The sequence below is a fragment of the Uncinocarpus reesii genome, genomic scaffold, assembly GCF_000003515.1.
Source record: "Uncinocarpus reesii 1704 scaffold_4 genomic scaffold, whole genome shotgun sequence".
NCBI lineage: Eukaryota > Fungi > Ascomycota > Eurotiomycetes > Onygenales > Onygenaceae > Uncinocarpus > Uncinocarpus reesii.
This window is the reverse complement of record NW_003052497.1, coordinates 1,109,599-1,136,662: the sequence shown is the minus strand read 5'-3', so window position 1 is coordinate 1,136,662 and position 27,064 is coordinate 1,109,599. Positions and strand designations below refer to the sequence as shown.

Genomic DNA, 27,064 nt, shown 5'->3' with positions numbered 1-27,064 from the left:
TGCATGAAGAATGCCGTGATGGTATTCTACCAAGCTTTGGTCTCTTCCAGTGACCCGGGGAGCTCGGGGAGCATGCCACCCATGCACGGAGATAAGACTGGCTTCAGCCTTCAAGACGCATTCTGGGCAGAAGAAAACTCAGGACCAGGCCTACAGGAATGCTTCAAAACTCGATGCCACTAGAATGCGGCCCTAAATAGGTGTATTCCTTGACATAATCAACATTACTGAGTACGCGTGTGTGTCAAAGCAACAGGAGAAGATGACTACGAATATTCTTGTGACCGGCGCCAATAAAGGTGAGGAGCGCATTTCCACTCCTGTAGTTTCTCGTCGATGACACCTCGAAATTCAAGGCATTGGCAAGGGCTTTGTGAGACACTTTCTCCAACGTCCCAACACAACCGTCATTGCAGGCGTGAGAGCACCCTCCTCAGCCGAAGCAATCACTCTCACCCATTTCGATGCCGCTCCAGGGAGCAAGGTCGTCCTGGTTCAGATAAACGCACAGTCCGAAACGGACGCCAGCGATGCCATGCGCGCCCTGGCCTCGCAATACGGCATCGACCGGCTTGACATCGTCATCGCCAACGCCGGAATCTTCGACGCACAGGCTCACCAAAAGGTTGTGGACATGAAGCTGTCCGATCTTCAGGAGCATATCGACGTCAATGCGTTCGGAGTCATCCGCCTCTTCCAGGCTACCTGGCCGCTGCTTGAGAAGTCTAGCAAGCCGATCTTTTTGCTTAATTCGGCGGGGGCGGCTACCATGGGCGGAATGAAGCCGTTTGCGCATTTCCCGCTTTCCTCGTATGCTGCGTCCAAGATGCTGGCTAATTTCTTTATCCTGCGGCTTCATGTTGAGCATCCGGGTCTGATCGCGTTTGCGGTTCATCCGGGGTCCGTGGTGACTGAGAATCGCACTGCGGCGGCTGCCAGGTTAGGGGTGCGGGTAGAGGGGCTTTCGGTAGATGAATCCGTAACGAGCCTGCTTGCTTTGGTATGTAGTCTTACTATACTTTGTAACATGTGGATGTTGGACGTGCCTTGATGCTAAATTCTTGACAGCTTGACAGTGCCACTCTGGAAACACACTCTGGAACGTTTCTGAATGTTGATGGGATGCCAATACCGTGGTGATGGGAATGTTCTTTTAAATCCTCATTTGTTGGTTTAGAAATTCAATGGATACAGGTAGCCTAAGTGAAATCAATTTTTAGCATATACTCTCAGTTTTCTACAAGCACCACGGCTGTGCGCGGGGGCGGAGCACATATCATAATGCATCATGTTTGGCAGCATATTTTAGCCCTCATAATTGGAGATAGCGCCCACTCCAGCTCCGCGGGGAGCTTCGGGGAAAGGGAGTGCTGCATAAAACTGCTTTCACGCAAAATAGCTTCCTATATATTCATCATGCATGCGCCGTAAGATTATAACTTATATAACGCAATGTCATTGAATTGTGTAGTTAACTAGAAGGCCTTTTTCCAATCAACTCGAGTCAAAAAACGTCAGCAAGAACCATGGTGACCCTTTCGGAACTGGCTCAGGACATTCAGTCCCATGTGGCCGTGATTGACAAGTACCTGAAGGAGCACAATCTCCCGCAGCCCACTTTCGATGCCGATAGCCCCAGAGAACTGCCCCTCGATGCCAACGTGCAACGGGCGCGGATGCTGCTCATCGAACAGGCATCGGCTCTGGCAAATCTGGCGACCGGCTCGGCCGACCACTTGCGATGGCACTGCATGAATGTAAGTCGAGGACGGAGGAAACCCCTTTCCCCCTCCCCCTATACTAACTCACCTTGCGCCCACTGGCTAGAGCAAATATGACGACACGGCCTTGCACTTTTTGGCAGCGTATAACGTCTTCGACGCAGTCCCGCGAGAAGGCTCCATCTCGTATGCCGAGCTTTCTACGAAGGTCGGCATGCCCGAACACCGTCTGCGCCGGATCCTAGCCCAGGCCTACACGCAGCACTACTTCTACCCGCCCAAGCCGGGCCACGTGGCGCACACGAGCAACTCCGCCATGGCAGTCGGCGACACGCTGGCGCGCGCGTGGATCCTGCATAATACCGAGGAAGTGCAGCCGTGGTATGCGAACAAGCTGGTGGACGCGACCCGCAAATGGCAAGATTCGTATAACCCCTTGCACACCGGGCCCAACGTCAACGCGAAGCCCGGGGAGGAAAAGTCGTTTTATCAGATAATGGATGGGGATGACGATGGAGAGTGGAACGGGGTAAAGGGCAAGGGGTTCCGTCTGCGGCGGTTGTACGACACGGATCAGTTCTTTGGCACTGGCGGCGCGATGAAGGGCACGAACATCATTCGGGCGTATGATTGGGCCAAGCTGGGAAGAGCAACTGTCGTCAATGTGAGTATCGAAAATGGCTGAAAAGAATAATTTCCCGCATCGGACATCACTAAGCTAAAGGGTTTCCAAGGTCGATGGCATCACGGGCTACCTTGCGTCGACGGTGGCATTGGCCTTCCCTGAGCTCACGTTTATCATCCAGCAGCGGAGTTCGCCGTGGTACGAGAAGCAGTTCTATGAGAGTCTCCCTGTCAAGCTCAAGGGGAGGGTGAGCTACATGGCGCACGATCAGTACAATGAGCAGCCAGTCAAGGGGGCGGACCTGTACTTTATGAGCACGGTGCTGCACAAGGAAAACGACGAGCGGGCCATCAAGATAATTCGGCGGTGCGTCGAGGCCATGGACCCCAAGAAGAGCCGTATCCTCACCCGCGACATCGTCATGGATGGCGGCGACCCTCCCCCTGAAGACTGGGCTGTCAAGGGAGGAGGGGCGTACGACGCGGGTCTGGGCCCAACAGGCGTCATTACCCGGCTCAACATCGGCGTGGATCTCCAGATGCTCTCGGTGCTCAATTCATATGAGCGCACGCGAGAGGAGTGGGTTGCGCTGTTCAAGAAGGCGGATCCGCGGTTTGCTCTCAAGCAGTGTATCCAGACGGTGGGTAACTGTGCCTCGTTGATGGAATGGGTTCTGGAGTAAGAAGTTCAGACACAGGGTAGATGGCGGTGCAGATGCTACGGTATCAACTACCGCGAGTTCATTCTCAGGCGCATTTTTATCTTGCTTTGCCCTTCTGTATTGGGATGGATGTTCTGCCAAAATTGTGATGATATTGAGCGAGATGATGTTCACTGGGACCTCTCCTAGGGTCCTAGCCCCTAAGCGCCCCTAATAGGAGCCCCTAAAACCGCCCTTAAGGTGATAGCTAGCTTAGTCAGCAAACACCACCGTTTGTCCCAACGTCCTCGCACTTGCAGCATCAACGTCGCTCCATCGTGGTCCAACCCAGAAGGATGGCATTCGGACTCTTTGCTTGCCCAAGCTTGTTGGCCGTCTGGCTAGAGAGCGCTTTGTCCCAGCTAGTGGCGTAGCTTACTGCCCGTGATGGGTATCTCAACAGCATCTCATCTTGCCTTGACATGCTCGGTCCTTAGCGAACTTGTCTCTGAATCGTTTCTCGTATTGTGGACTAGCTAAACCCCCCAAGCAGATAGTTTCCTGGTCTCAGACTGCACAAGGCTATTATGAAGAAGAAGCAGAATGCTAATAATGATGGATATCTCACTAACACTGACTTCCAGCAGCTCCAGCACCGACTTCGACACGATCAGCATGGCCTTCACTGGCCCGTTTAAAATCTACTCCATACTCCTTCCATGCCGATTCAATCCCGAGATCTAGCTTCCCATCCCTGGAAGGTATCAGCATTTCAGACCCGTCGTCCTCCATCGCATAGATGACGGTATGCGTTTTGCCCAGCGTCAACTTGATCGCCCCTTCGAGAAATACGTTAGGCGTGTATTTGCGCGTCGGTGTTTGGCCGTGGATCTTGGCTAAGATGTTGTCCAGCACCACCTGGGACTGCATCCAGCCTGCCCGGGCCATGCGGGGACCACCATGATCCGCTACATCGCCAAACGAAAAGATCGGGAGGTCTTGGTTCGGTGCGTTGGCATTAAGAACTTGGAGCGTCGGTCGGACCAGAATCCGGGAGGTCTCATTTGAAACGGTGCTCGGGTACAGACTTTTGAGAATGGATGAGTTTGGCCGTTGGCCGGTGCAGCCGATCTAGTATGCTAGGTCAGGGCACTGAACGTCCAAAAGGGAGACAGAGCAGTGGAGTCGGACGGGTTTTGCTTACAATGAGGTCAAATTGTTCTTCTCTCCCATCAGAGAAGGTCAACGAAGCCGATCGCGCGAAGTTGCCCGCAGAGGGCATATTCGGTCGCTCGTTCAGCAAAACTCGAATTTCCAGCTCGTCCCTCAGCACGGACAATGCGTAAGCCTGGAGTCGGCTGCCAAAGTGGCTCATAAGCTGGCCTCGCGAGTGGATCAGAGTGACTTCCTTGTCCGGATAAAAATCTTTGATGTCACTAGCTAGCTCGACTCCTACCGCTCCGCCCCCAACAACGGCAATCTTCTGACTCGCCTTGATAGTCTGCTGCACGCTCTGTAGCTCATGGCAGGCATCACTACGCTCCGTGGACGCTACCTGCACGGGTAGGGGCTGTGTGGATCCCGTCGCGATTGCGAGGTACTCGTAGTCGATCTTGTCGCCCGATGCCAGGAGCACTTGATGGTCTGTGAGTGCAACAGCTGTGTCCTGGATACGGCAGAAGATGCCTTCCGGCGCGCCTTTTGCAATCCCGTCGTATGGAATAAATGCTGTGTGCTCATGCCCTGTCAGAACGGAGAATCGTGGAAAGTTGAACGAGTAGTTGAGGTGCGAGTTCTTCTCGATCCACACAGCCTTGTATCCCGTCGGCAGCGTCTCCCCCAGTCGCTTCACCAGTTCAATACCTGCAAATGACCCGCCTAGCACCACGACATTCTTCGCGTCGGGCGTGTTGCGCCACGTCCAGCTGTGACAGTACGCAGCCACTCGCGAGATGGTAGCTTGACCCAGGTAGGGAATGAAGAAGCCGAGTGATTTAACAAGAAGTTTGACTTTGTCTGGCGCCATCGTAATGGTATTTAGACTTGGTTTCGACCGTGCCAGACAGGAGGCAGTATTAGGGGATAAGAGCGATGTCTGACTGTTTCGACCAATTCAATCAAACAGGCGGAATGTGCCAGTATCACATCACATGGGCTCCGTCGATGTTAGTCCCGTTGGCTGAGCTTGCTGGTAGAAAGTGGCCTTTGCACCCCTGGGATACAACCTTTTTCCTTGCAAAGCTGGTCCAGACCCTAGGCACCACCACGACCTCTTTTGTTTTCATCGAAAACTTCAGTGCAGAAAGGTTGTCTAGACTGGGCATGCAGTCCCTTTTCCTTTTGTTGCTTCTGATGCGTGCTCTCAAGGATCTGGTGCCGCTCTCCGCGGGCACCCATAGCTCCGTGGAAGTACTTCTTGGCGTGCAGCAAGGAGATGAGATACCAAAACTCCCCGTGAAACTCCGTGGGCTTGAGATCCATGACTCCAATTGCCGGGACATATAAGGAGCTGGCCTTGCCACGGCGTCCCGCGGAGCTCACTCGCTGGCGCTGCAATGTTTTCGGTCATGACGAAATCAGGAATCATATATTCCCTGCAGGTACTTCCCGATTTCGAATGTAAAGAAAGGAGATCCAAGCTTCTGCTCTAATTTAAGAGAAGCCACATCCACAGCCGATTATTGCGACCCAGCAGTACCTTCGCGACTAGGCAATTGCACCTTTCAAAATCTGGCAATCCAAGGGTCATATCGGCGTCTCGATCCAACATGACAAACGATGAAAAGTCCAAGGTCCCTGACAAAGCCTCACTGGCGAGGCTCACTACTGATATCGAGCGCGATTCCGGTGCGGACAGGTCGCCCGATGGGTCAGAGAAGCCAAAGGATCCGAACGTGGTCGACTTTGAAGGGCCTGACGATGTGGAAAATCCGATGAATTGGTCTAGGAGCAAAAGGCTTACGAGCATTACGATTGTGTCGTTGATGACGCTCCTTTCGTATGCCCAACTCCGTTTCCTTAGTATCACTTACGATAGGCTGACTTGGTTTTTATCTAGACCCATAGCATCGACTATTAGTTCGGCTGGTGCTTCAGAGATTTTGGCCCATTTCCATTCTACCAACTTGTCACTCGCCGCGTTCGTGACTACCGTGTTCCTGCTTGGCTATACGTTTGGCCCAATTGTTATCGCGCCGCTGTCGGAGATCTACGGGCGAGCCATCCTTTACAAGATCTGCATGGTCTTGTTCATTGTATTCAACGTGGCCTGCGCTGTGGCCAACAGCCTGGGATCGCTCATTGTGTTTCGACTACTCGCTGGCATTATGGGTTCGTGTCCCGTCACTCTCGGTACCGGCTCCATCGCGGATATGGTCCCGGCTGAGAAGCGAGCCGGTGCCATGGCGGCCTACGTGATTGGAGTTATCCTAGGCCCTTCAATTGGACCAATTTGCGGTGGCTATTTGACTCCTGCGGCTGGATGGCGCTGGAACTTTTGGCTGATGGCTATTGCCTCGGGTGTGATGACGGTGCCGGTCATGTTTATCCCTGAATCCTATCCATACGTGATTCTGAAGCGGAAGACAGAGCGGCTACGCAAGGAAACAGGCAACCAGGATTTACGATCGGCGTTGGATACGGGCAGAACACCGCGTCAGCTATTCGCGTTCACTATCTTGCGCCCACTTAAGATGCTCATTTCGCCGATTATCTTTTTGCTATCTCTCTATTCCGCCGTCGTTTACAGTTATCTGTATTTGTGTTTCACAACCTTTCCTGGCGTCTTCGGTACAAAATATGGCTTTGGGAGCGGTGCATCTGGTCTAGCGACGTTGGGACTTGGGATTGGCTCTGTTATCGGGCTCTTCTTTTGCGGCGGCACATCGGATAGACTCTCTAAACATCTGACACAAAAGTACGGTGGAGATACCAAACCTGAGTATCGACTTCCCGTCCTGATCCTTGGTGGCTTCTTCACGCCTATCGGACTGTTCTGGTACGGATGGACGGCTCAGCACGACACGCACTGGATTGTACCTATTATCGGCACTGGTTTTATTGGCGGGGGCATGATCGTTACATATGTGAGTGCCTTGTTGATATATTTAAACGCGCGGACGTTGTTAATATCTATTCCAGATGGGCAGCACCATGTACCTCGTCGACGCATACACGGTTTACGCCGCCTCGGTGACTGCTGCAAACACCATCTTCCGCTGTCTTTTTGGAGCCTTGCTTCCGCTTGCTGGCCCGGCGATGTACGATAGTCTCGGATACGGCTGGGGCAATTCGGTGCTGGGTTTTATTGCAGTTGCTTTTATTCCCCTGCCTTTTATTTTCTACCTCTACGGGCAGCGAATTCGCGAGTCTAATCTCTTCAAAATCGAGTATTGAGCAGTCTGAAGGCCCCCGGCTTGCTCCTATATCACGCATGCCACACACACAAAAATAGCTGCTTCGCACGGAAAGCCTCTTTCAGCTGGCTTCATATCTGTTGGCGGCGACCTGTGGATACAATCTTCATTGTGCTGGCGCGTTTGTTTTGCATTTGTAGAGATAGACTGTGGACGCAATCTTAATTGATTTCGAATGTTGGCTTTCCCGTGTAATAGCTAATAGTCAATGAGTCGTTTCCACAGACAGATCAACATGATCGGCTTGCTCCTTGTGATATTTCATTCACGCATCCCTGTATTTAGTTAGCTCTGCAGCCACCGCCGCGGATATTCCGCGGACTCCACGGAAGCGCTGCACCAGCAACGTCCAGACATCAACATACACTTCCATATATAATCCACGGAATACCCGGGCGGACGCTCTCATGGCCACCTCCATGGAACAGTAGCGTCTTCGCAAGGATGCCCGTGGCCGGCGAAACCCGCCAGAACCGCAAGGGCAACTTTGCATGCGACTTCTGCCGAGTGCGAAAGCTGCGGTGCGACCGACCGCTGCCATGCACCAACTGCATGTCTCGAGGCAAGACGTGCCGGTTCGGCCAGTCCGCCGGTCAGAACGGCCGTTCGGATCGCACCGCCGCCGTGGCGGATCGGAATGCGCTTCCTTCCCAGCAGCAGCAGCAGAGTCCGCTCGCGATCCCTGCTGCCGTCACGATCCCGCCCCTGGCATCTCCTGAGGCCACGTCGGTCCAGGCACATCTCCTTGAGGAGCTCCAGTCGCTCAAGAAGCTTGCGAGTGACCTGGAAAGGCGCGTGTTCCAGACCACAGGCCTCCAGGACGACTGCCATGGCGACAGCGTTGGGCTATCGCGCCCACCCGGGGCGAGCCAGCTGGACGCGGGCATCGCCAGGCCGTCGAGCCTTGATCAGGTGAAGGAGGTTGTGGCCCATCTTGAGCGTGTGTCGATGGTCCAGAGTGCTCGGGTACGTTTGAAATGTGCTCTGTCGTCTGCAGCTGGCGCTCGCTCACCCATTAAGAATATAGGAACCCATCGATGCTGATGGCCTTGTGTTTAAGATTGAGCGCATTCGGAATATCTCGCGGACCCCCAGCTACACGGTCCAGTCGGGAAAGACGGTGCGCTGCATATGGCTTCCGCGGCATGAGGAAGCGCGAGCCCTGCTTGATAAATTCATCACCGATGTCAGCTATATCCTGCAGGTCGTGCACCACCCGTCACTGTCGGCTATCATCGACGATATCTACCGCCAGGTCGAAAACGAGGGGACCGTCAAGCCGGGCCATCTTGTCCTACTTCTCAGCGTCATCGCTATCACGACAGAGGTATGGACTCAGAGCGACGACGTGAGAGGCGACGGCCCTTTGTTCCCGTCGTCAGCCCATGCCAATTCGCAAACATCCATGTGGATCAAGGAGACGATCGATGTTCTCAATGGCGGGCAAAACGGTCCGGCGCTGGCGCTGGAGACGATCCAGGGGATTATCATTCTGTCCTTCGTGCTCAGCAATCTGGAAGGTGTTTCCCTTCGATATCGATCGCTGATATCTACAGGTCTACTACTGAGTCGCGAACTGGGCCTCCATCGTATCGACCATGAATCAAACGCAGCCACTGCAAACACCACCCAGGCGGAGATTGGCCGTCGGGTATGGTGGTATTTGGTCGCTACTGACTGGTACGGTTTCGCTTCGCTCTCCTTTCCTGTTCTTCAATGCGAGTCTAGCAATCTAACGAGATCATTTCAGGATGTTGGCCGCCAGATACGGCGGCCCGGGCGAAGGCGTATATCAGGTTAACCCGCGGCATATGATCGTCAAAAAGCCACGCAATATCAACGATGTGGACCTTGTTGATAACGGTCCTCAGTTGGAGCTCCCCATCTCCCAGCCGACAGATATGTCATATTTTCTACAGCGCATTCGCCTGGCGGAAATCTCACGAAGCATAGTTGACCACAACCCAATGGCGGTGATCAGCTTCGGGGGATTGAGCTACTACGCGCATGTCATAGCCATGGACTTTGAGCTCAGTGAGATGATCAACAACATTCCTTCATTCTTCCACCTCGACAGGTATGAAGCCAACACGAGCTCAATGTCCAGCGGGATTTTCATCCAGGCCTATCTTCTCAACTCTGTCATTCACACCCAGCGCTGTAAGCTGCATCTCCGGTATCTCACCTCCGGCCCCAATAACAACCCAAACTACGCCTCTTCGCGAGCCACTTGCCTTACGTCCGCGCGCCAGCTGATCCGTGCAGAAGCCCAGCTCGAGCGCGCCCAGCATCCCTTCGTGCTCATACGACTACGTCTATCGGGAATGCTCTATGGCGTCTTCTTGGCTAGCATTGCGTTGCTGATGGACGCCTACATCAACGGGGCAGGGTCACTGCAGGACGAGATACGTCGTGGTGATGTAGCAGAAGCCCTGCGCATCGTTGAAGGCGCAAGGAGCCACTCGTGGGCGGCAGCAAATCTCCATGAATCACTCATGCAAGTTCTGGCGAAGTACCGTGCTCAGCAACCGCAACAGCGGCAGCAGTCACAGCAGCAGATGCAGCAACATATGCAAATGGAGCCAACGCCGCGTCCGATGACCGGCGTATCCACTGCTTCTTCTGCGCCAGCGATAGATGCCGCCACTGGACAATCTGCCCAGCTATCCGATCAGCCAGCGATATCATCCGCCTTGAGAGGATTGGATAGCGGAAATCCGATGCCCGATCAAATGTCCGCGGCCACAACTAGCCAGGCGCCGTATTACAACCAACTGGCTGAAAGCTTGGAAGAACTAATGTACACAGATGGATTCCAGTGGGATGATTTGTTTTCTGGCATTGATTCTGTTTCCTTTTTCTAGTCTTAAAATTCTCAAAAGCTTTGGCTTGTGCTGAGGATAGAGGTTCTATTTTCTGGGCGTTTTGGGGGCGTTTCTTCATTCAATTCAGGAGTTTATCTAGACTTTGAGTATTCTGTAGAGCTTTCATAATCAAGTTCTCTTTGTAATCTTGATCGAAATGGGTGCTTCAAATATAGTCATCTATGGATGTAACTAGTGGTTTCAATATTAAGCCGCATATTCAAAGCCTCTTATGTAGTTATAAATGTCAGAAAAGGGGGCTTTTTAGTGTACTCGATTAATGGTGCAATGAACGCGTGGAGTAACCACCTTATGAGATCTAGTTATACTGAATAAGTGAAAATGAAGCGGCCATGTGTTTGGCATTGAATTTGCTAATCTACATTGCTAACTTTTCTATCAGGCTGGTATCCTACAAAAGCTGAACGCTGAGAAATGAAAGAAGAGAAAAGGCCTCGGTTTGCCCCTGATAATTTTACGACAAAAACAATCCGAGGACAAACTTGCAAACAAAATCAAAACTCCTCTCCAAGATAGGCAAATCTAAGAGTCTTATCCTTTTCGACAATCGCCTCCAAGTACGTGCTGATTAGAGGGTCCATCCCTCCCTTCACCGCTTGGGCGATCCATGCCGTGATATCAAGTTCGTCAAAGTCGGAGCCGTACAGCGTCTCAATGCGGCTGCGTAATCCAGCAATAGGGGTTTTCACTCCGCTCGAGTGATGCACAATATTCACAGGAGGCTTTCCAACAAGCGCTGCATTGACAACGCGCTTTCCTGTGCCCCCGCTATGGTCTCTGTTCAGTGCCAACTGCGCAATGCTCACGGCAACGTCGGCAACGGGGGCAAAGTCCAAAAACCCGACGAGGTTTTTAAAGCGCGGAACTGCATTCAACGATACTATAAACCGTAATAGAGCGCTAAGAGCATCCTCGCTGGGCGCGTTGGGCCCGAAAACTGCGCATGGCCGATGTATGGTTACTGCAAGGCCTGTTGTTTGTGCAACCTTTTCGAGCATGCGTTCACCAGCCCACTTCGATGCTGTGTAGCCCTCAGCGCCATCCAGAGGAGGCTGATGTTGGTGCAAGGACACGGGTGGGAGGGTGTACTGGCCGGAGAGTAGTACCACGCGGTTGGATGAAATAAAGTGTATCGGAATGCGGCGCGGAAGGGCGAAGTCGACGAGGAAACGCAGTGAGCCCAAGTTTGGCGCACGTACTGATGAATAGTTATTTAGGCAATGCCCAACACTACCGGCGTGGATGATCAAGTCAATGCGTGACTGTAGAAAGGAAATGTCGTCTGAGGACAGCCCGAGCGACTCCGACTGCAGACTGCCAGGATAGCTTGCAATCTTGCTCGACCGAGGGAGGATATTGCTTGAAATCTTGGGAAGCGCAACGCAATGAACCCGCTTAACACTGCTATCTCCGGCTAGTGATTGAAGGATCTCGGCTCCGAGGAAGGTATGTGCGCCAGTTAATAGGATCTCACGGTTGCATTCTCGAAAGCAAGCAGATGGCGTACTGTGAAGATCCAAGGACGACGTCTGATACTCGGTTTCCTTCTCCCAATCAATCTTGTCGACCGGCTCCTGCTCCTTCACTCGATGGAGATGCGCTGCCATGCGGCCCAGAGTGCTCGCTTGATATAATTCTGTGATAGTGACACCTACTCCCAATGTCTCCGTAATGGCTCCTTGAAGCTTCATCAGCAAGAGGGAATTTCCGCCGATCATGAAAAAATCAGAATCCGGTGTTAGCTCAGCCCTGGATATAGCCATGGAGCTACCAAACACCTCCTCCCACAATAGACTAAGCTCCCCTTCTTCCAAAGACAGCTTCTGGCCCCCGTTTCTCAGTATTCTGGGCCGCTGCTGGAAGCTTCAATGTCTGCATTGCTTTGCGATCGACCTTACCATTCAGCGTACGGGGGAGATGACCAACAGGAACAATAAGTGAGGGCCGCATATAGGCCGGGAGAGGCAAGCTTTGTGCCAGCTTCTGTAATTCGGCCACAGTGAGCGTCTCGGCCTGTCCCAGATATGGGACAACGTGCGCGACAAGTATTTGCCCCTCGTCCTCTCCGCGAAGTGCGACGGCAGCCTCAGACACTATATCGGCTGCAGTTTGGACTATGGTGTTGGCCACATCATCTAAATCAACCCGCAAACCACGCATTTTGACCATGGAGTCGTTTTCCATTCGCCCCATGAAAATCAAGGACCCGTCCGTTTGCAGTCGGCCTCGATCACCCGTCTTGAACATGCGTGTCCATCCCCGGGCGACATCCTCTGCATCGGCGAACGGGTCGTGCGTGAACTTGGCTCCCGAGAGATTCGGCAGATTGAGGTAGCCCATCGCAACGCCCACACCCCCAATACAGATTTCGCCAGGATATCCTAGGGGTACCGGATCTGCGGAAGTTTCATCGAGAATATACACTGAGTAATTGGGAAGGACCCTTCCAACTGATGAATGATCCATGATCTCGCCGACCGTGCTGGAATATATTTCATCAAACGTTACAGCAAGCGATGTTTCCGTCGGACCGTAGCAGTTTCTGAGTTGAAGATTCGGGTTACCCAGTTCAAAGAACTCTCTAAGAAGTAGCTGGGTCACCTTTTCGCCGCCCATGCATGCATGCTTCCATTTTGTGCATTGACGCAGCCATGATTTCCCGTACCGCAGAAGCATGGCATACTCGGAAGGTGTTGCGATGGTGAAAGTCACATCGTGTTCAAGCATGAGTTTTGAGAGTGCAACGGGATCACCGCGAAGGGTCTTCGCCGCAATAACTAGCGTGCCACCGTTGGCTAGGGCGCAGAAGCTTTGGGTTAATGACATGTCAAAGCCGAAAGAGCTTTGCTGCAAAATTGTCTCGCGTTCTAGAGAGAGTTCAGACGCCTTCAGCGCGAGATGGTTCAGGAACCCGGATTGATTTAACTGGATACCCTTGGGTTTTCCAGTCGAGCCACTGGTGTAGAACAGAAAGGCCGGGCGGAATGGGTCGGACGAATGCTCTGGGGGGTTAGCTTCAGTCCCTAGCTTTTGTGTCGAAGCAGCGGAAATGTTGAGGATTGGGATATTTGTCCCCAGCGACAATGCGGATTCCAGAGTGTCCTGGTGGCATAACAGGATAGCGGGCTCACAATCAGCCAATATGGCAGCATGTCGCTCTTTGGGGAGATTTGTGTCAAGCGGCACATACACATGGTTCAGTCGCAGTATCGCAAGCATAGAGACGATCAGATCTGCCGAAGGCTCACAGAGGACGGCTATGCGTAATCCTTCGCGAGGAACTTCTTTCTGGATAATTGAAGCGGCGAGATGGATTCTGCTCCGGAGCTCGCCATAGGAAAGTTTTCCACGCGGTTCTATAACGGCCGTATCTTGGGTGTGTTTCGTAACCATGTCGTCAACTCTCCTCCAAAGAGTATCAGGCCAGTCCCACGTCTGACGCGGGCCCTTTCCAACCAAGAGCCCGTTTTCCACAGCACTTGGCTCAAAACTGCTATATTCATGCAGGGTCCGCAGGGGGTTTGAAGATAGCACGTCAAGTAAGTGAACATATGCGTTCTTAATGAGTTCGGCGGCGTCTCTGGTATATAGGTAGCTTTGAGCAACGACTTGCAGATTGCACGACCCTTCGACAGATTCATAAATGCCAAAGCCGATATCGAACGGGCTTTGGGCATCTCGAATGTCTTGGACTGATAAATGACAATCTTTTCCGAGGCTCGACTCGGCCATGGCGCCTACTCGATAGTTGAATGTAACCTGGAACAGTGGGTGGGAAGACACATCCCGCCCGACATTAAGACGATTTAAGATCACATCGATTGGGACGTGGCCATTGGCCTGGCCTTCAAGAACATGCCTGGACGTACGCTGAACCAGGTCCGCGAACGAGTCACGCTGGCCAACTTTGAAGCGGAGCGGGAGCATATTGAGGAAGAAGCCAACCACGTCGGTAAGCTCATCGTAGCTTCGACTGGCATCTGTAATGCCAATGCACAGGTCTTCGATATTGAGGTTCTTGGAAAAGAAAACTTGCATCGCGGCAAGATAGAAGTTGAATGGCGTCACCCGCAACGCCTTGCTGGCTTCTTTGATTCTAGCCACCAAATCACTACCAATATCTGTAGTCACCGTGTGGCTTTCATAACGTCGCAACGGCCGGCGACGGCGAACCGAGGCGATGGGAAGTAGCGGTAGAGCACCTGGTAAGTTTGCGTGCACCGTTTCCCAGAACGCGATAGCCTTGTCCATAGCCCCTGATTCTACCGCCTGTCGTTGATCAAGGGAGAAATCCATATAGAGCTTCCTCTGTCGACTTAGCGGTTGAGCCATGTATGCTCGCTCGAGATCGCGCAGAATGGTGTACCAGCTCACGCCGTCGATAACGATGTGGTGATAGCCAAAAATAACAATATGTTCATCTTTACGCCTTGTGGACAGCAACGTTGCACCGAATGTGTCTCCATATGCGATATTCCATTCGCGACTCCGCAATAGGTCAAATTCATATTCGATATCTTTCTCATGCGATGCATGGAGATATTTGAGGCCAGACGCAGGCAATGGTGTGCGTAAGAGCCCTTGTGTCGGCTCACCTGTTTCGTCGTCCGCATAAAAGCACGTTCTCAAGCTGGGATGGTGTGCGATAGCTGTATTTAGGGCCTCGCGGAACCTAGATACATCTAAAGGCCCATTGACGATGTATCGGACGGCGATATTGCAGGTTATTGGGTCATCTAGATATTGACCAAGAAACCAGAGCCTAGATTGAGCGTAAGACATTATCTCGACTCTAGAGGTAGATCTCTCCATACGTTTTTGGGCCTGGGTACCTAAAATGGGTTCCCCCTTTGACTGGGCAGACTCGGTGTCTGATACAGCCAATCTTTCATTATTGGGAGTTGGTAGTGTCGTAGTCGGTGGGCTTGGGAGGCCTGAGGTATTGTGGCCATCCAAAGAACTTGAGGTTAGAGTGTTCGAAGGTGGTTCGCTGCTCTCGCTGGTGGGCCTCGAGGGTTCTCGCAGGAATGAATCCTCCTTAGATGTAATGTTATCATTGTCAGGCTGAGATGATTTTGCTAAGACTCCCTCTGTTCTATGGGCCTGCTCGGATTTAAAAGCGAGGTATTGGGCCGCAGTCTCCTCACATATCTCGCTGGTCGTGTCTCCGCCGAGGAGGCGAAGGACCGGGACGTCGACATGGACCTCTTTCAAAAACCAGGTACGCAGCTCGACGGCAAGGAGGGAGTCGAAGCCCAAGTCTAGAAGTGGAACGTGAACGTTAATGCTCCCAGCATCTAATTGCATCATGGCCCCAAGCTTGGATAAAAGGGCCTCCTGCAACAAAGAATTGGTCTCCTGTACAGACGTGGCCCCGTCCAGTCTCTGTCTCAAATACAGCATATCACCAGTTCCTTGTTTCGAATCAGCTAGATCTTGTTCCGGCTGCACAACGAAGTGCGATAGTCGTGCGTCGCCGTACCAAGGAGGTCTTAATGGCACGTCTGCGCTGTCCATGAATGGCTCAAGGCCCATACAAATGTCGGCATGGAGTTCGGAGTCAGCCGGGCTTGCAATCACACCTTCTGCAAACAAGAAATGTGCGTCAGTTTCCGATACTGGCATGAAACCCTGTTTTCGCAAATCTTCAGCGAGTTTCCGGCCCTGTCTTGCCACATATCCAGCATCAATCACCACGCCAACATGGATAACCGACCCTGCTAATCCCCTTGCCCTGCGGTTTGCTACCAAGCTGGCCATGAACAGGTTAGCGGCATGGTAGTTGCCTTGCGAACGGTTATTCCCGACAGCCGCGACAGACGAAAAGCAGACGAAGTAATCCAGATTCTGATGAGGGAAGAGCTCATCCAGATATTTGGAGCCATCCACTTTCGGTTTAAGTGTATTGTTCAGCGAATCGATATCCATATTCAGAACGTCTCTGTCCTGTAATACCAAGGCTCCATTGGCCACCCCTCCAATACGGGGCATCTCTTTTTCGATCTGGTCCAAAGTGGAAATGATGGATTGCCGATTGGTGACATCCATCTTGTAAAGACGAATGTCCGCGTCGTACTCTCGTCGGATCGTCTCGAGCCAGCCTGGGTTCACCTCGCCGCGTCGGCTAGAAATGGCAATGTGGCGGGCTCCATTGCGAACCATGAAACCGCAAATCGACTGACCAAGCTCCCCGTTCAAGCCCACCATTAGATGGGTTTTGGATGATGAGAAGATCCCGACGGGATCTAAAGGCTTAACCTGGACCGACAATGTCTCGCGGGGCTGTTGTCGCCAGTCAACTACTGAAGGGTATATGATCGTAGATGAACGGCATTCAGAAAGGGTCCGAATCGGAAGTGTCTTTGTCTCAGATTCGCGCATATTGGCAAGCGTAACAAGAGCATCATTGTATGCGCTAGCTAGATCATCTTTGTCGGCCCCAAAGAAAGCAGATTCAGAGCGCCTAATAACAGCGGTTGCAGGAGCAAAATCCGCAACATCACGGCAGCCTGGCGTGGAAAGGTCAACAACGGCCGTAACGCTGTTTGGGATCAATTGTTTGATTGAGGAAGCAAGGGCATGAGGATCTATGAAGATCCACGATGCGGGAATAGGTATGTCTGTGCGTGAGGTAGCAACGTGAACTCGACGGCCCTTCCACCAGCTGCTGGACTCGATGGCTCTGACGAGACTTTCAGACGGTGGCTCATACACCAACACATCCCCCCTTCGAGGAATGCTCGATGCGAGATTGCGAGCAAGGAGTTGTCCGGCAACGGCTTCAACAATCTCTACTTCTCGTGGAGGTATAGAATCTAGGAGCAACGTATTTTGAGAACGGACCAAAAGAACTGATCGATTGTGTTGGGATATAGCGAAGGCTTTCTTGGATTTGGACTTGATAGAACCATAGGAGAGGAAGTACTTCTGAGTCGAGTTGGAAAAAGCTACTGACAGGTCCACGTTGAGAATCTCCTCCGCTTCAATGCGCGGTCGTGCCAGGCGGCGTGCGAGATTCGAGTCCACTCCCAGTAAGGAGACCAAACCCCCTTCGGTGTTGACTTCCACTTCTGATTCTTGAAGGGTAACAACCTTGTTGAAGCTGCGTCGCGAAGCATTGTACCTTTCATTGCGCGAATTATCAGGGAGGAGGCGCGAAATCAACAGCTTCTCACCATCAAACGCAAGTTCAGCCTCGGTTGTCCATACCATTGTTTTGTCTCTATAAGTACTTTGCTTTACTAGAGCCAGGCGGAGGAAGTACTCAGCTAATAGGTCGGGAGCTGCGTCTGCTAGCCGTGTGAAATCCAAGAGCTGGACGTTGATATCCGGTCTTTCAGTACGTAACGCCCGGGCGAGGCCAACAAACATGTTAGAGGTTGGATTAGAGCACCTAGCCCCTGCTGTGGCCCAGAGGATGGAATCAGATGACCTTAGGAGTGTCTGGAGCCTTTCAAGTCTTCCGGCTGTCAATTCATCCGTAAACAGTGGTTTGTCCAACTCTGTCAGACTGATGACCGACATGCGCTCGTTCGCCTCAACAGAGAGCATGTCAAGGCTAGCGACTATCTTTACGGTGGTGTTCCAAAGTGTGAAAGTCTTCTTCAGGTTCCTGGCTAATTGAGCGACGGGAAGCGACTCGCCACCCAATATTAGCAGGTCGTGAGGAAGCGGCGGCACGAGACTCAGATCTGACAAAGGATTGCGTAGCACATCAAACTCCTTGTCGACAGCCTGGCTGATTATCGTTGAAACATAGTGTTTGTGCGGCACTGCGTCGTCTGAGACCACCTGGTTGACGCCCGAGAAGCCGGTTCGTTGCAAGAGATCATCCCACTGAACAAGCGATATGCCGGGAGACCATTGCCGACCCTCGTCGCCGATTTGAGGACCGAGCCACCAGCCTGGGAGCGGGCCCATGATGAAGCCCAAACGCATGAGATCACCAGTTATTTCCATCATCACCAAATAACCGCCCGGTTTCAGGAGACGACGAACGTTCCGCATAGTGTCGGCGAGAGAGCGTGTAGCATGCAAAACATTTGCAGCGACGATTATATCATAACCCTCTTCAACGAACCCTTGTTCGATAGGGTCTTTCTCAATATCACAAACCTTGAAGGTCATCTTGCGGCGGTGCGCGGCGAACTTCTCGGCACCCTTTTCGAAAAAGCCCGACGAGATATCAGTGAATGTGTAATGGCCAAAGGCGTTCCCAATAGCGGGCAGGACCTTCCGGGTCGTTCCTCCGACCCCAGCACCGATCTCGAGGATGTTGGCTTTGGGATAACGATGCACGATCTGGCCGACTGCCCGCGCAATATAATCATTCATAGGGGGTAGCCCGTGGGCTTCGGCATAGAATCGGCTCAGCATGTTGTTTTCCATCATCACCTCCAGCGGCTGCGTCTCGCCACGGGCAATAGATGGTAAGACCTCACCTAAAGCGCGCATGATGACAATATCGATACTATTTTGACAGTCTTCGGCTTGCTTCCACACAATTTCGCGTGTGTCATTCATCCATTCTTTCTTGACAGTTGGGTGGCGCCCAGCGCTAACTTCCTCAACCCAATGCTGGGCAGATTGCCAGAACATTTGCTGATGCCAGGCAAGAGTTTTCATCTCACGAGGCGATATCTCGTCCAGCAGCTGTCGATAGTAGTAGAGCGCGGTGCGGCCCATGGCCTCCACCAGCTCTGCGTCTGCAATCAAGTCGGGCTCTTTCTCCAGAATAACATTGTCCATCCCAGACGAGATGTCAGTGTCCCATCGCACATTAGAGAAGAGTAATCGATCACCGTTAGCCATAGCGTCCCCCGTCGCCTGCAGCTCAATGCCTTCAACTTGCACACCCACGCAAGAGTCAAACACTATTTGGAGATCTCCCTCCATTCCCTTTGCCGAGGAGTTCGTCACCCAAGCAGAGGTCTTTGTTCTGATAGTGGGTGCATTGCACCGTAAACTGGCCAGGTCGATAGTAAGTCGTCGGATGCGTACTGGCAGGTACATCGCCCACATCTGGCCAGTTGATGGAGCCGCGAAAGCTGCAAGTAAAGCGTGAAATCCTACATCTAAAATAGCGGGATGAAGGGAATATGACTCGCCAAGCTCCGTGGCATCCCACGACGCCAGGGAGGAAGCATAGCCCACTGTCCGGTGAGCAGACTTGGTTGCACGGAACGAGCCCCGATAGTCAATACCCAGCCCTTTAAGATTCGTGTAGAACAGATCAAGATCCAGCTGGTTCAGGTTGGGTGGCAGTTGGTCACGTATAGCTAACAGCGATTGTTTCGGATCAACTTGGCCAAGTTGGATCTTGACAAGCCCGCTGCACGTCTTCTCAATCGTAGCACTAGCATCGTCTGCCGGTGCTGTGGAGAAAGCAAACTCAGCTAGAAGAAAGCTTTCGGTCTTGTTGACAAGGCGAAGTGAAGTTATGAGCTCAGTTGATTTGTTCTCTTGCAGGACAATCGCTCTGGGTATTTTCAGGTCAAGCAATTCCACAAGCTTGATGGGCTGTTCTCCAACCAGAGTTTTGCTGGCCTCGATAACAGCTGCGACATAGGAAGCACCAGGAAGAACGGTCTGGCCTTGGACGACATGGTCCCTAACCCAGGGAAACTCTGCTGGGCGGAGAATGTTACGCCAACGCAGAAGCTCCGGTGTGTCATCTATCGCTCTGCGACCGAGCAGCTCGTGGACAGGTCTGTCGCCCAGACGGAAGGTGCTTGATATGCGAGATTCCTTCCAGTAAACCCTGTTGTGATCCCAGCGATATGATGGCAAGTCCTTGAGAAGTCGTGGTGTCCGTTTCTGGCTTCTCGGGTCAGCAAAAGCATTGCGATACCCGTTAAAGTCAATTAAGCCTGCAGGGCCAAAATGCTGCCAGAGGTAACCAAGACCGCCTGAGAAAGCCTCAACCTCGTCATCCCCACGCCGCATAACGCTAAAATACGGAAGAGAGGAGCCTAGTAGGGCCTTGAAAATCTGCGTGCTTGGCCCCTTGAGTGCAGGATGAGGTCCAACCTCGGTCACGATATCAAAGGGACCGGCCCTCCAAAGAGCACATTCCACTGCTGGTTCAAACAGGACAGGGTTCAGGAGATTGTCAACCCAATATTGGTCCTTTAACACATCTAAAGTTGTTTCGTCGTCGGCGTAATCAAGGACAAGCTCTGCATCGCCACGCACGCTAGACACCCATATACAATCTTCATTAGGGGGATGAACCTGAATGCTGCAGGCCTCCAAAGATGCCAGATACGCAGCTGCAGCGGCATTCATATGATGCGAGTGATAAGCAGTGTCAACATTGAGCTTCCTAGCAAAGATCTTCTCCGTGTCGAAGTAAACCTTCAGGGCTTCGATCGCATCAATATCGCCAGACAGTGTTACGCTATTCGGAGAATTGGCAGCTGCAACGTTCACGCGGCCAGCAAATTCTGGCTTTTCGCAAAGATCGCTAGCGCTCTCAAATGATAGAGCGACGGCCATCATGGCGCCACGCTTCCCATTGGGGCCTTGAGCTAGCCCTGCGTGGAAGCCACGATAGTATGCAATTCGTATCGCGTCGTGAGCCGAGATGATACCGGCTGCATATACGGCGGCTATTTCACCTGATGAATGGCCAACAACGCTCCGTAAAGCAACGTTACTGGCGCGCAAGAGGTCAACAAGTCCAATTTGGACGGCAGTGCAAAGCGGTTGTGATATTTCAGCCTCAGCAACACGAGACCTGTCCCCTTCGGCCAGAAGCTCCTTTTCTAGTGACCACGACGGAGCATCGTCTCCAAGGGCTGCAAGTGAGGCCTGGAGTTGGGTAATGGATTTTCGGAAAAGTGGGCTTTGCAAAATAAGATTACGTCCCATTGTCGGCCACTGTGCGCCCTGGCCGGTAAAAATGCCCAGAATCCCGATACTGCCATCGTTTAAAGGGCCTAGAGGGTGACTGTCCCCAGGTGCTGCGGATGCTGCTGAGTTTTCCTCCACAAAGGCGTCCATGTATGCCACAAGTTTCTGACGTGTCGCTCCTGAAAAGAAAGCACGATTGTTGCTGAAATGCGTGCGCCGGAACTGCAGCGTCCAGGTCATGGAGTCGAGATCGAGGTCATCGTTGCTGCGAATGCAATCGGCATGGGCTTTAACAGCCTGCACGAGCGAGTCTTTTGAATGGGCAGATAATATCAACGGTCCCACAAACCGTTCATCATCACTATGACTCCCATTTCGCTCATCTATGGAAGGTTCTTTTTGAAATGTTTCGAGGACGACATGGGCGTTGGTCCCACCAAAGCCGAAGCTGTTGACACTAGCACGAAGAGGCGAGCCCGCTGGGACTCTGGGCCAGTCTGATGCCTTTGTAGGAATATGGAGACGGTCGTAGAATGGAACAATGGCCGGGTTCAATGTAGAAAAATGCAAATTAGGTGGGATTGTTCGGTTTCGCATGGCAAGGGAGACTTTCAGCACTCCGGCTAGCCCAGCACAGCCCTCAAGGTGGCCCACAACAGTCTTAATCGAGCCTACGAGCAGCTTGTCGTCGGGGGCAATACCCTTTAGTTCGTCTGGGAAGAAAGCATCTCGGATTGCCCTTGCTTCAACCGGATCTCCTGCGCGAGTACCGGTCCCGTGGGCTTCAAAGAATTGACACCGGTCGACAAGAGGATCCAGACCAGCATCTTGATAAGCTTGTCTGATCAATTTGGTCTGTGCCGTCGCGCTCGGGACCGTGATACCCGCTGTTCGGCCATCCGAGTTTACTGCGCTACCACGGACGACACACTCAATATCATCTCCATCCCGAACCGCTATATCGAGTGGCTTTAAGACAATGGCCGCAAACCCTTCTCCACGCGCATAACCATTTGCTGAGGCATCCCACATGCGGGACCGGGAGTCAGGGGAAAGCATGTGGAGTTTCGACTCAGCCACATACATCGTCGGGTCGAGGATGAGGTTGGCACCAGAAACTATGGCCATGTCACTCTCACCCAGTCGTAGGCTCATCATAGCTTGGTGGAGGGCCACGAGGGAGCTGGAACAGGCCGTGTCAATTGTCATGGACGCACCCTTGATGTCAAGGAAGTATGAGATGCGGTTTGAGAGGATGCTTCGATGGGTGCCAGTGCCATGGTGAGTTTGTATTGTTTCAAGGTCGCGTGCTTGGATATCAGCAAAATCGCCATTCATCAGTCCGGCATAAACGGATGTTAGGGACTCTCGCATTTGTTCAAGGGGGCAGCCAGCCGACTCCAGGGCTTCGTACACGGTTTCAAGGAGAATGCGTTGCTGAGGGTCCATGCCATCTGCCTCTGCGGGATTGATACGGAAAAATGAGGCATCAAACTGACGAATATCCTCTGAAAGCAGGTAGCCCTTGTTTTGCACGTCCGTGCTACCATGATGCTCCCCATTTTTATGATAGAAGTTCTTGAGCTTTAGCCTTTCGGGGGGAAACTCGCTAAGCACGTCTTTAGGGTTTCTTAACAGCTCCCACAGCTTGGACGGTGAGTCCGCACCGCCAGGAAATCTGCATGCTGATCCAATAATGGCAATCGGTTTCGACATCTTGGTTCGAGAGGTAACAATAAGAGAAGGTTCAGTATCAAAGATGTTACTGAGAATGAGAGATTCTCGACAGATTTTCAAAGGCTGAAACCAAAGGATAGCACAATTCCATGAATAGTTGTAGGTTGGTTTTGAACCTACACATTTTGCACTTCATATCAGTCACAGATAGGCTATCTCAGTATCATTGTCCCTCTTGATGAGTTGCGGAGCTGATTACGGAGATTGCAGGAGATGTAGGATACTCGGGGAGACATCATCTTGAATCCAGCTCCAACCTTTTCCGTTTGCTCGGAGATTGGTTGAAGCTTTCCAAGGTGAGGGCGACATGTCCGAGGTTCAAACATCGGGGAACTGGCCATGGTTGATGTTATCCTCCCCTACGATATTCCTGCATACTAACTCCCCGGGTTACGGGTGGTTCTCAGCTCATCTCTTTATGTTGGATGTGGAATGTTGGTGTGTGGAGATATAGTATAAGCCTCCGGGTCACGGCTCTTCCTTGCGGGTGCAGTAAAGACGTGCGTGAGCGAATTAACACAGGATCATTGCTTTGTTAGCCCTCAGATACTATTGACATACTTTTATATGAGGTTGAATATCCTTAACATTTCCTCCTCCGCAAACAAACGCTTATCCTTATTCCCCTCAACGCGCACGCAGGCCGCACCGATGGAATTTCCAACCTGTCCGAGGAGTCATGATATCGTCTCATTACCGAGAACTCAGCGCGCGCTCAAAGTCCTTGGGCCATGGAAGATAGAGTTGGCTGAATCGTGTCCGCTACCACAGCTTGCGGAGGACGAGATCCTAGTCCAAGTGCGGTGCGTGGCAGTTAATCCTGTGGACGTGAAAACACTTGACTTGGCTCCGAACGTGGGAACCACGGCGGGATGCGAGTTCGCAGGAGACATCGTTCACGTCGGCCCATCTGTCAAGAATATGCGGCTGAAAAAGGGAGTGGCTGTGTTCGGCGTCATCCAGGGAAACCACTTCGATCGGCCCGACAACGGAGCATGGGCTGACTTTGTAGCAGTAGCCAGCGACCTGGTCTATCTGCTTCCGCCGCACTTCTCATATCAAGAGGGTGCCAGCATGGGCGCGGCCCTTCCAACTGTGGGAATGGCCCTGTACTATTCATGGGGCCTCCCGCTTCCTTACCGGCAGCGCCAGGGGTTCGACGCAGAGATCAAGGATCGTGAGATTTATGAAAAGGGCGGAATTACTGCCGCTGCAGGGATGGACGTGGGACTTGCAGCGCAAACTGGCCAAAAACCGTCTGGGAGCCGCCCATACGTGCTGGTGTATGGCGGGAGTACGACATGCGGCGCAATGGCGCTCCAGGTATTGCGGCTATCGGGACTGGCGCCCATCTGCACATGCTCTCCAAAGAACTTTGGCCTGGTGAAGCGGCTTGGGGCAGAGGCGGCCTTCGACTATCGCTCGCCGTCCTGCGGTGATGACATCCGCCGGTACACGGAAGACTCGCTTGGCTACGTACTCGACTGCATCACTGATCTCAGCTCGATGAAAATCTGCTACGCTGCAATGGGTCGCAGAGGCGGAAAGTACATGGGACTGAACCCTGTTCCCCTGCGAGGTCACACGCGCCGTGATATCCAACCGGACTACATCCTGGTGTACACGATGTTTGGCCAGGCGGTGACAGCGCCAAAGCCGTTTGGGCGGCCGATTCGGCCAAAAGACCGCGCGTTCGGGGAGAGATGGTATCAAGGCAGCCAGCAGCTGGTCGACGTGCCGGGCACGATCGTTGCACACCCTCGCGATGAAGGGCCAGAGGGCCTGAAGGGCGTGGTGGATGGGCTGGAGAGGATGAGGAGCGGTGGTGTCAGCGCCGTGAAGCTTGTTTATCAGCTGTGAGCACCAGCGCGCACTGCTGATTGGCTGGCACAGCGCCGGTATTATGTAATTATAAGCTAGCCAGATCTAGTTAGCGTTTGAGCCCAATTTTACTTGGCGTGTTTGCCCTGTTTGGTTACTATTCCAAATCCGGTTAGCCTTGTAACTGCTTAGCTAATCCATGCAGGCGGCTGATGTCAGCTCACCTTCAAGACTTCCCGTCAACCTCCGCAAACGCGGTATTTATTAATATCTCGCTGCTCGCGATCAGGATCAGCGCTGCTCGTGTCCCCACGTCCAACAGTCATGCTGGGCCTATCATTGGAGGCTGATCGTGTCTGCAGCGCGTTGCGAGCAGGCACCAACCCGCAGACTCCTTCAAGCTCTCCAGCAAATCAGCGGCGGCCAATTGTGTTGGAGGGTCGGCTTTAATGATGCTGCATGGCAAGACTCCAAAACCGCTTCTCTGCATACTCCTATATAAACGGAGGTAGGGCTGTCCGTGTTTGTGCAAAGCTGGAATTCGGCACGACAACTATACTCTGGATAAGCTTTCACTTCCTCCCCGCCTGAGTGTCCCGTCATGCACGACATCGCTCTCTTCCTCTAGCCCCCAATCCCGCAGGCAGCCCAAACCGTCAACGTCTGTGCAGGAGAGAGATGCGTGCTCAGGGAGGTCAGGGTGGCCAATCTCGCAAGCGTCGAAGACAGGCCGTGGTATGCACTGAGTGCCGTCGACGGAAGATTGCCTGTAACCGCAGCATTCCATGTGCCCAATGCATCCAGTCCAATTCCATCTGCACCTATTACAACTCCTACTACTCCTATGCTGGCAAAGGTAATGCCGCAGTCGCCCAGGATGGCGGTTCCAAAGACCATCCCCTACCGCCGTCGATCACTCCTCAACCCATATATCCATTAGGATCGGGCCTGCAGCTCCCCCCATTGCCGTACAGCTATCAGAACGACCTCCATGGAGCAGCGGAGATTGGCTCCTTGCCAGCAACCACCGTGTCCGCGGGCGCAGGAGTGCAAAGCTCATGCACTATAAGCAATCCCGCGCCGCTCTCACTGCCATACGACCTCGACACCACGACTGATATGGTGCTCCCGGATGTATCAGCGGAAGAGATTCTAAGCTTGAACGCTGTCGTAGGTCTCACGGACCGAGTTGCAACAAATGCCATGCAACTAGCCGCCGTCTGCTCGCAGGAACCAAGCCGGATAGTATTCCAAAAGTCTCGACTCTATCCTCAGAGTCACTGGATGACTTTTTTCCAAGGGGTAATTCACCGATAGCAGCTCCTTTTTTCCCAGTGTTCAACAATGAGCGGTTGGGCTAATCTTGCCATTCGACGAGATATAGTACGAACCGCACAATCTCTTCGAAAGTATTAACAATACTGTGTTCCGCGGTGAAGGCCATCCCGGCCTGCAAAAATGCAAACAGCTGGCAAAGGCGCTCAAGGCAAAAAGCGGTCCCGATCCGCAGTTGCTCTTGCGCCCGCTACGTGAATTTATCCCACCAAAGGAAATCTCGGATCGGCTAGTGAAGCTATATCTACGAACCTTTGAGTCGGTACTCCGAATTTTGCACATCCCAACCTTTGAGCGTGAATACGCGCAGTATTGGGAGGCGCCTCGAGCAGCGGACGAATCCATAGTGCTCCAGATTCTACTTGTTATAGCTATTGGGACGTGTTTCTGCCAGGATGCTCTGTCGTCAGACGATGTTGATGGGCTCCCAACATTGCATGACCAGGCGACCCAATGGATCCATGCTGCTCACCTCAAACTTACAGCTCCCTATCGGAAGAAGCACCTTAACCTACGGGGCGTTCAAACACAATGCTTACTTGTGCTTGCCCTATTAACAAATACGAACGCTATTGGCGGGGACCTCGCATGGGTGACGACTTCATCCCTGATCCAGTGCGGTTTGGCCATTGGTCTTCATATCGCCCCGAGCCGCATTTCCACTACCCCGTTGGAAGCCGAAGTGCGGCGGAGACTATGGTCAACAATGCTTGAACTCGCAGTACAGGCTGCTCTCGACTCTGGATTGCCGCCCGTCATCTCGGCCGAAACCCTTGATTCATACGAGCAACCGTCAAATCTCGATGATTCCCAAATAGGGGAGCCAACGAAAAGCCCGCCGACTCCGCAGCCAATGGAGACATTCACACAGAGCTCAATGCAATGCGCGCTGTTGAGGTCATTACCGATCCGTCTGAGAATCGCCGAACATTGGGCCGATACCGCTCCGACCTCTCCTACGACGCAGCTCGGAGCATGGGGGCAGAGCTCACAGCCGCCCTACGCAAGACCTCCGAGCTAATCGATTCGTC

General features: G+C 52.7%; 7 protein-coding genes across 7 annotated transcripts in view; 5 read left to right on the top strand and 2 right to left on the bottom strand.

Moving 5' to 3' along the window:
• Window positions 1–262: 262 nt before the first annotated feature.
• On the top strand, window positions 263–1,140 carry UREG_06504 (uncharacterized protein; the record flags this gene model as incomplete). The annotated part of the gene is made up of 3 exons (XM_002583491.1): window positions 263–299; window positions 357–1,000; window positions 1,069–1,140. The coding sequence occupies 3 exons, from the start codon at window positions 263–265 to the stop codon at window positions 1,138–1,140; spliced, it is 753 nt and encodes a 250-aa protein (XP_002583537.1).
• A 386-nt stretch (window positions 1,141–1,526) lies between these two features.
• UREG_06503 (uncharacterized protein) lies at window positions 1,527–3,028 on the top strand (the record flags this gene model as incomplete). The annotated part of the gene is made up of 3 exons (XM_002583490.1): window positions 1,527–1,757; window positions 1,828–2,385; window positions 2,456–3,028. The coding sequence occupies 3 exons, from the start codon at window positions 1,527–1,529 to the stop codon at window positions 3,026–3,028; spliced, it is 1,362 nt and encodes a 453-aa protein (XP_002583536.1).
• Window positions 3,029–3,613: 585 nt separating this feature from the next.
• UREG_06502 (uncharacterized protein) lies at window positions 3,614–5,012 on the bottom strand (the record flags this gene model as incomplete). Its single annotated transcript, XM_002583489.1, has 2 exons — window positions 3,614–4,117; window positions 4,191–5,012. The coding sequence occupies 2 exons, from the start codon at window positions 5,010–5,012 to the stop codon at window positions 3,614–3,616; spliced, it is 1,326 nt and encodes a 441-aa protein (XP_002583535.1).
• A 742-nt stretch (window positions 5,013–5,754) lies between these two features.
• On the top strand, window positions 5,755–7,381 carry UREG_06501 (uncharacterized protein; the record flags this gene model as incomplete). The annotated part of the gene is made up of 3 exons (XM_002583488.1): window positions 5,755–5,984; window positions 6,045–7,071; window positions 7,127–7,381. The coding sequence occupies 3 exons, from the start codon at window positions 5,755–5,757 to the stop codon at window positions 7,379–7,381; spliced, it is 1,512 nt and encodes a 503-aa protein (XP_002583534.1).
• A 572-nt stretch (window positions 7,382–7,953) lies between these two features.
• On the top strand, window positions 7,954–10,265 carry UREG_06500 (uncharacterized protein; the record flags this gene model as incomplete). The annotated part of the gene is made up of 3 exons (XM_002583487.1): window positions 7,954–8,367; window positions 8,429–9,060; window positions 9,152–10,265. The coding sequence occupies 3 exons, from the start codon at window positions 7,954–7,956 to the stop codon at window positions 10,263–10,265; spliced, it is 2,160 nt and encodes a 719-aa protein (XP_002583533.1).
• A 515-nt stretch (window positions 10,266–10,780) lies between these two features.
• UREG_06499 (uncharacterized protein) lies at window positions 10,781–22,856 on the bottom strand (the record flags this gene model as incomplete). Its single annotated transcript, XM_002583486.1, has 2 exons — window positions 10,781–11,922; window positions 12,185–22,856. 2 exons carry the CDS (start codon window positions 22,854–22,856, stop codon window positions 10,781–10,783), a joined length of 11,814 nt encoding a protein of 3,937 aa, XP_002583532.1.
• Window positions 22,857–23,184: 328 nt separating this feature from the next.
• UREG_06498 (uncharacterized protein) overlaps window positions 23,185–27,064 on the top strand; it is a gene marked incomplete at both ends in the record, with an annotated part of 4,761 nt that continues 881 nt past the window's right edge. Inside the window, 6 exons of the mRNA XM_002583485.1 lie at window positions 23,185–23,315; window positions 23,450–24,733; window positions 24,904–25,019; window positions 25,327–26,000; window positions 26,083–26,825; window positions 26,852–27,061. Of these exons, the coding sequence (XP_002583531.1) occupies window positions 23,185–23,315; window positions 23,450–24,733; window positions 24,904–25,019; window positions 25,327–26,000; window positions 26,083–26,825; window positions 26,852–27,061 (3,158 nt within the window). The remainder of the gene's footprint in view (window positions 23,316–23,449; window positions 24,734–24,903; window positions 25,020–25,326; window positions 26,001–26,082; window positions 26,826–26,851; window positions 27,062–27,064) is intronic.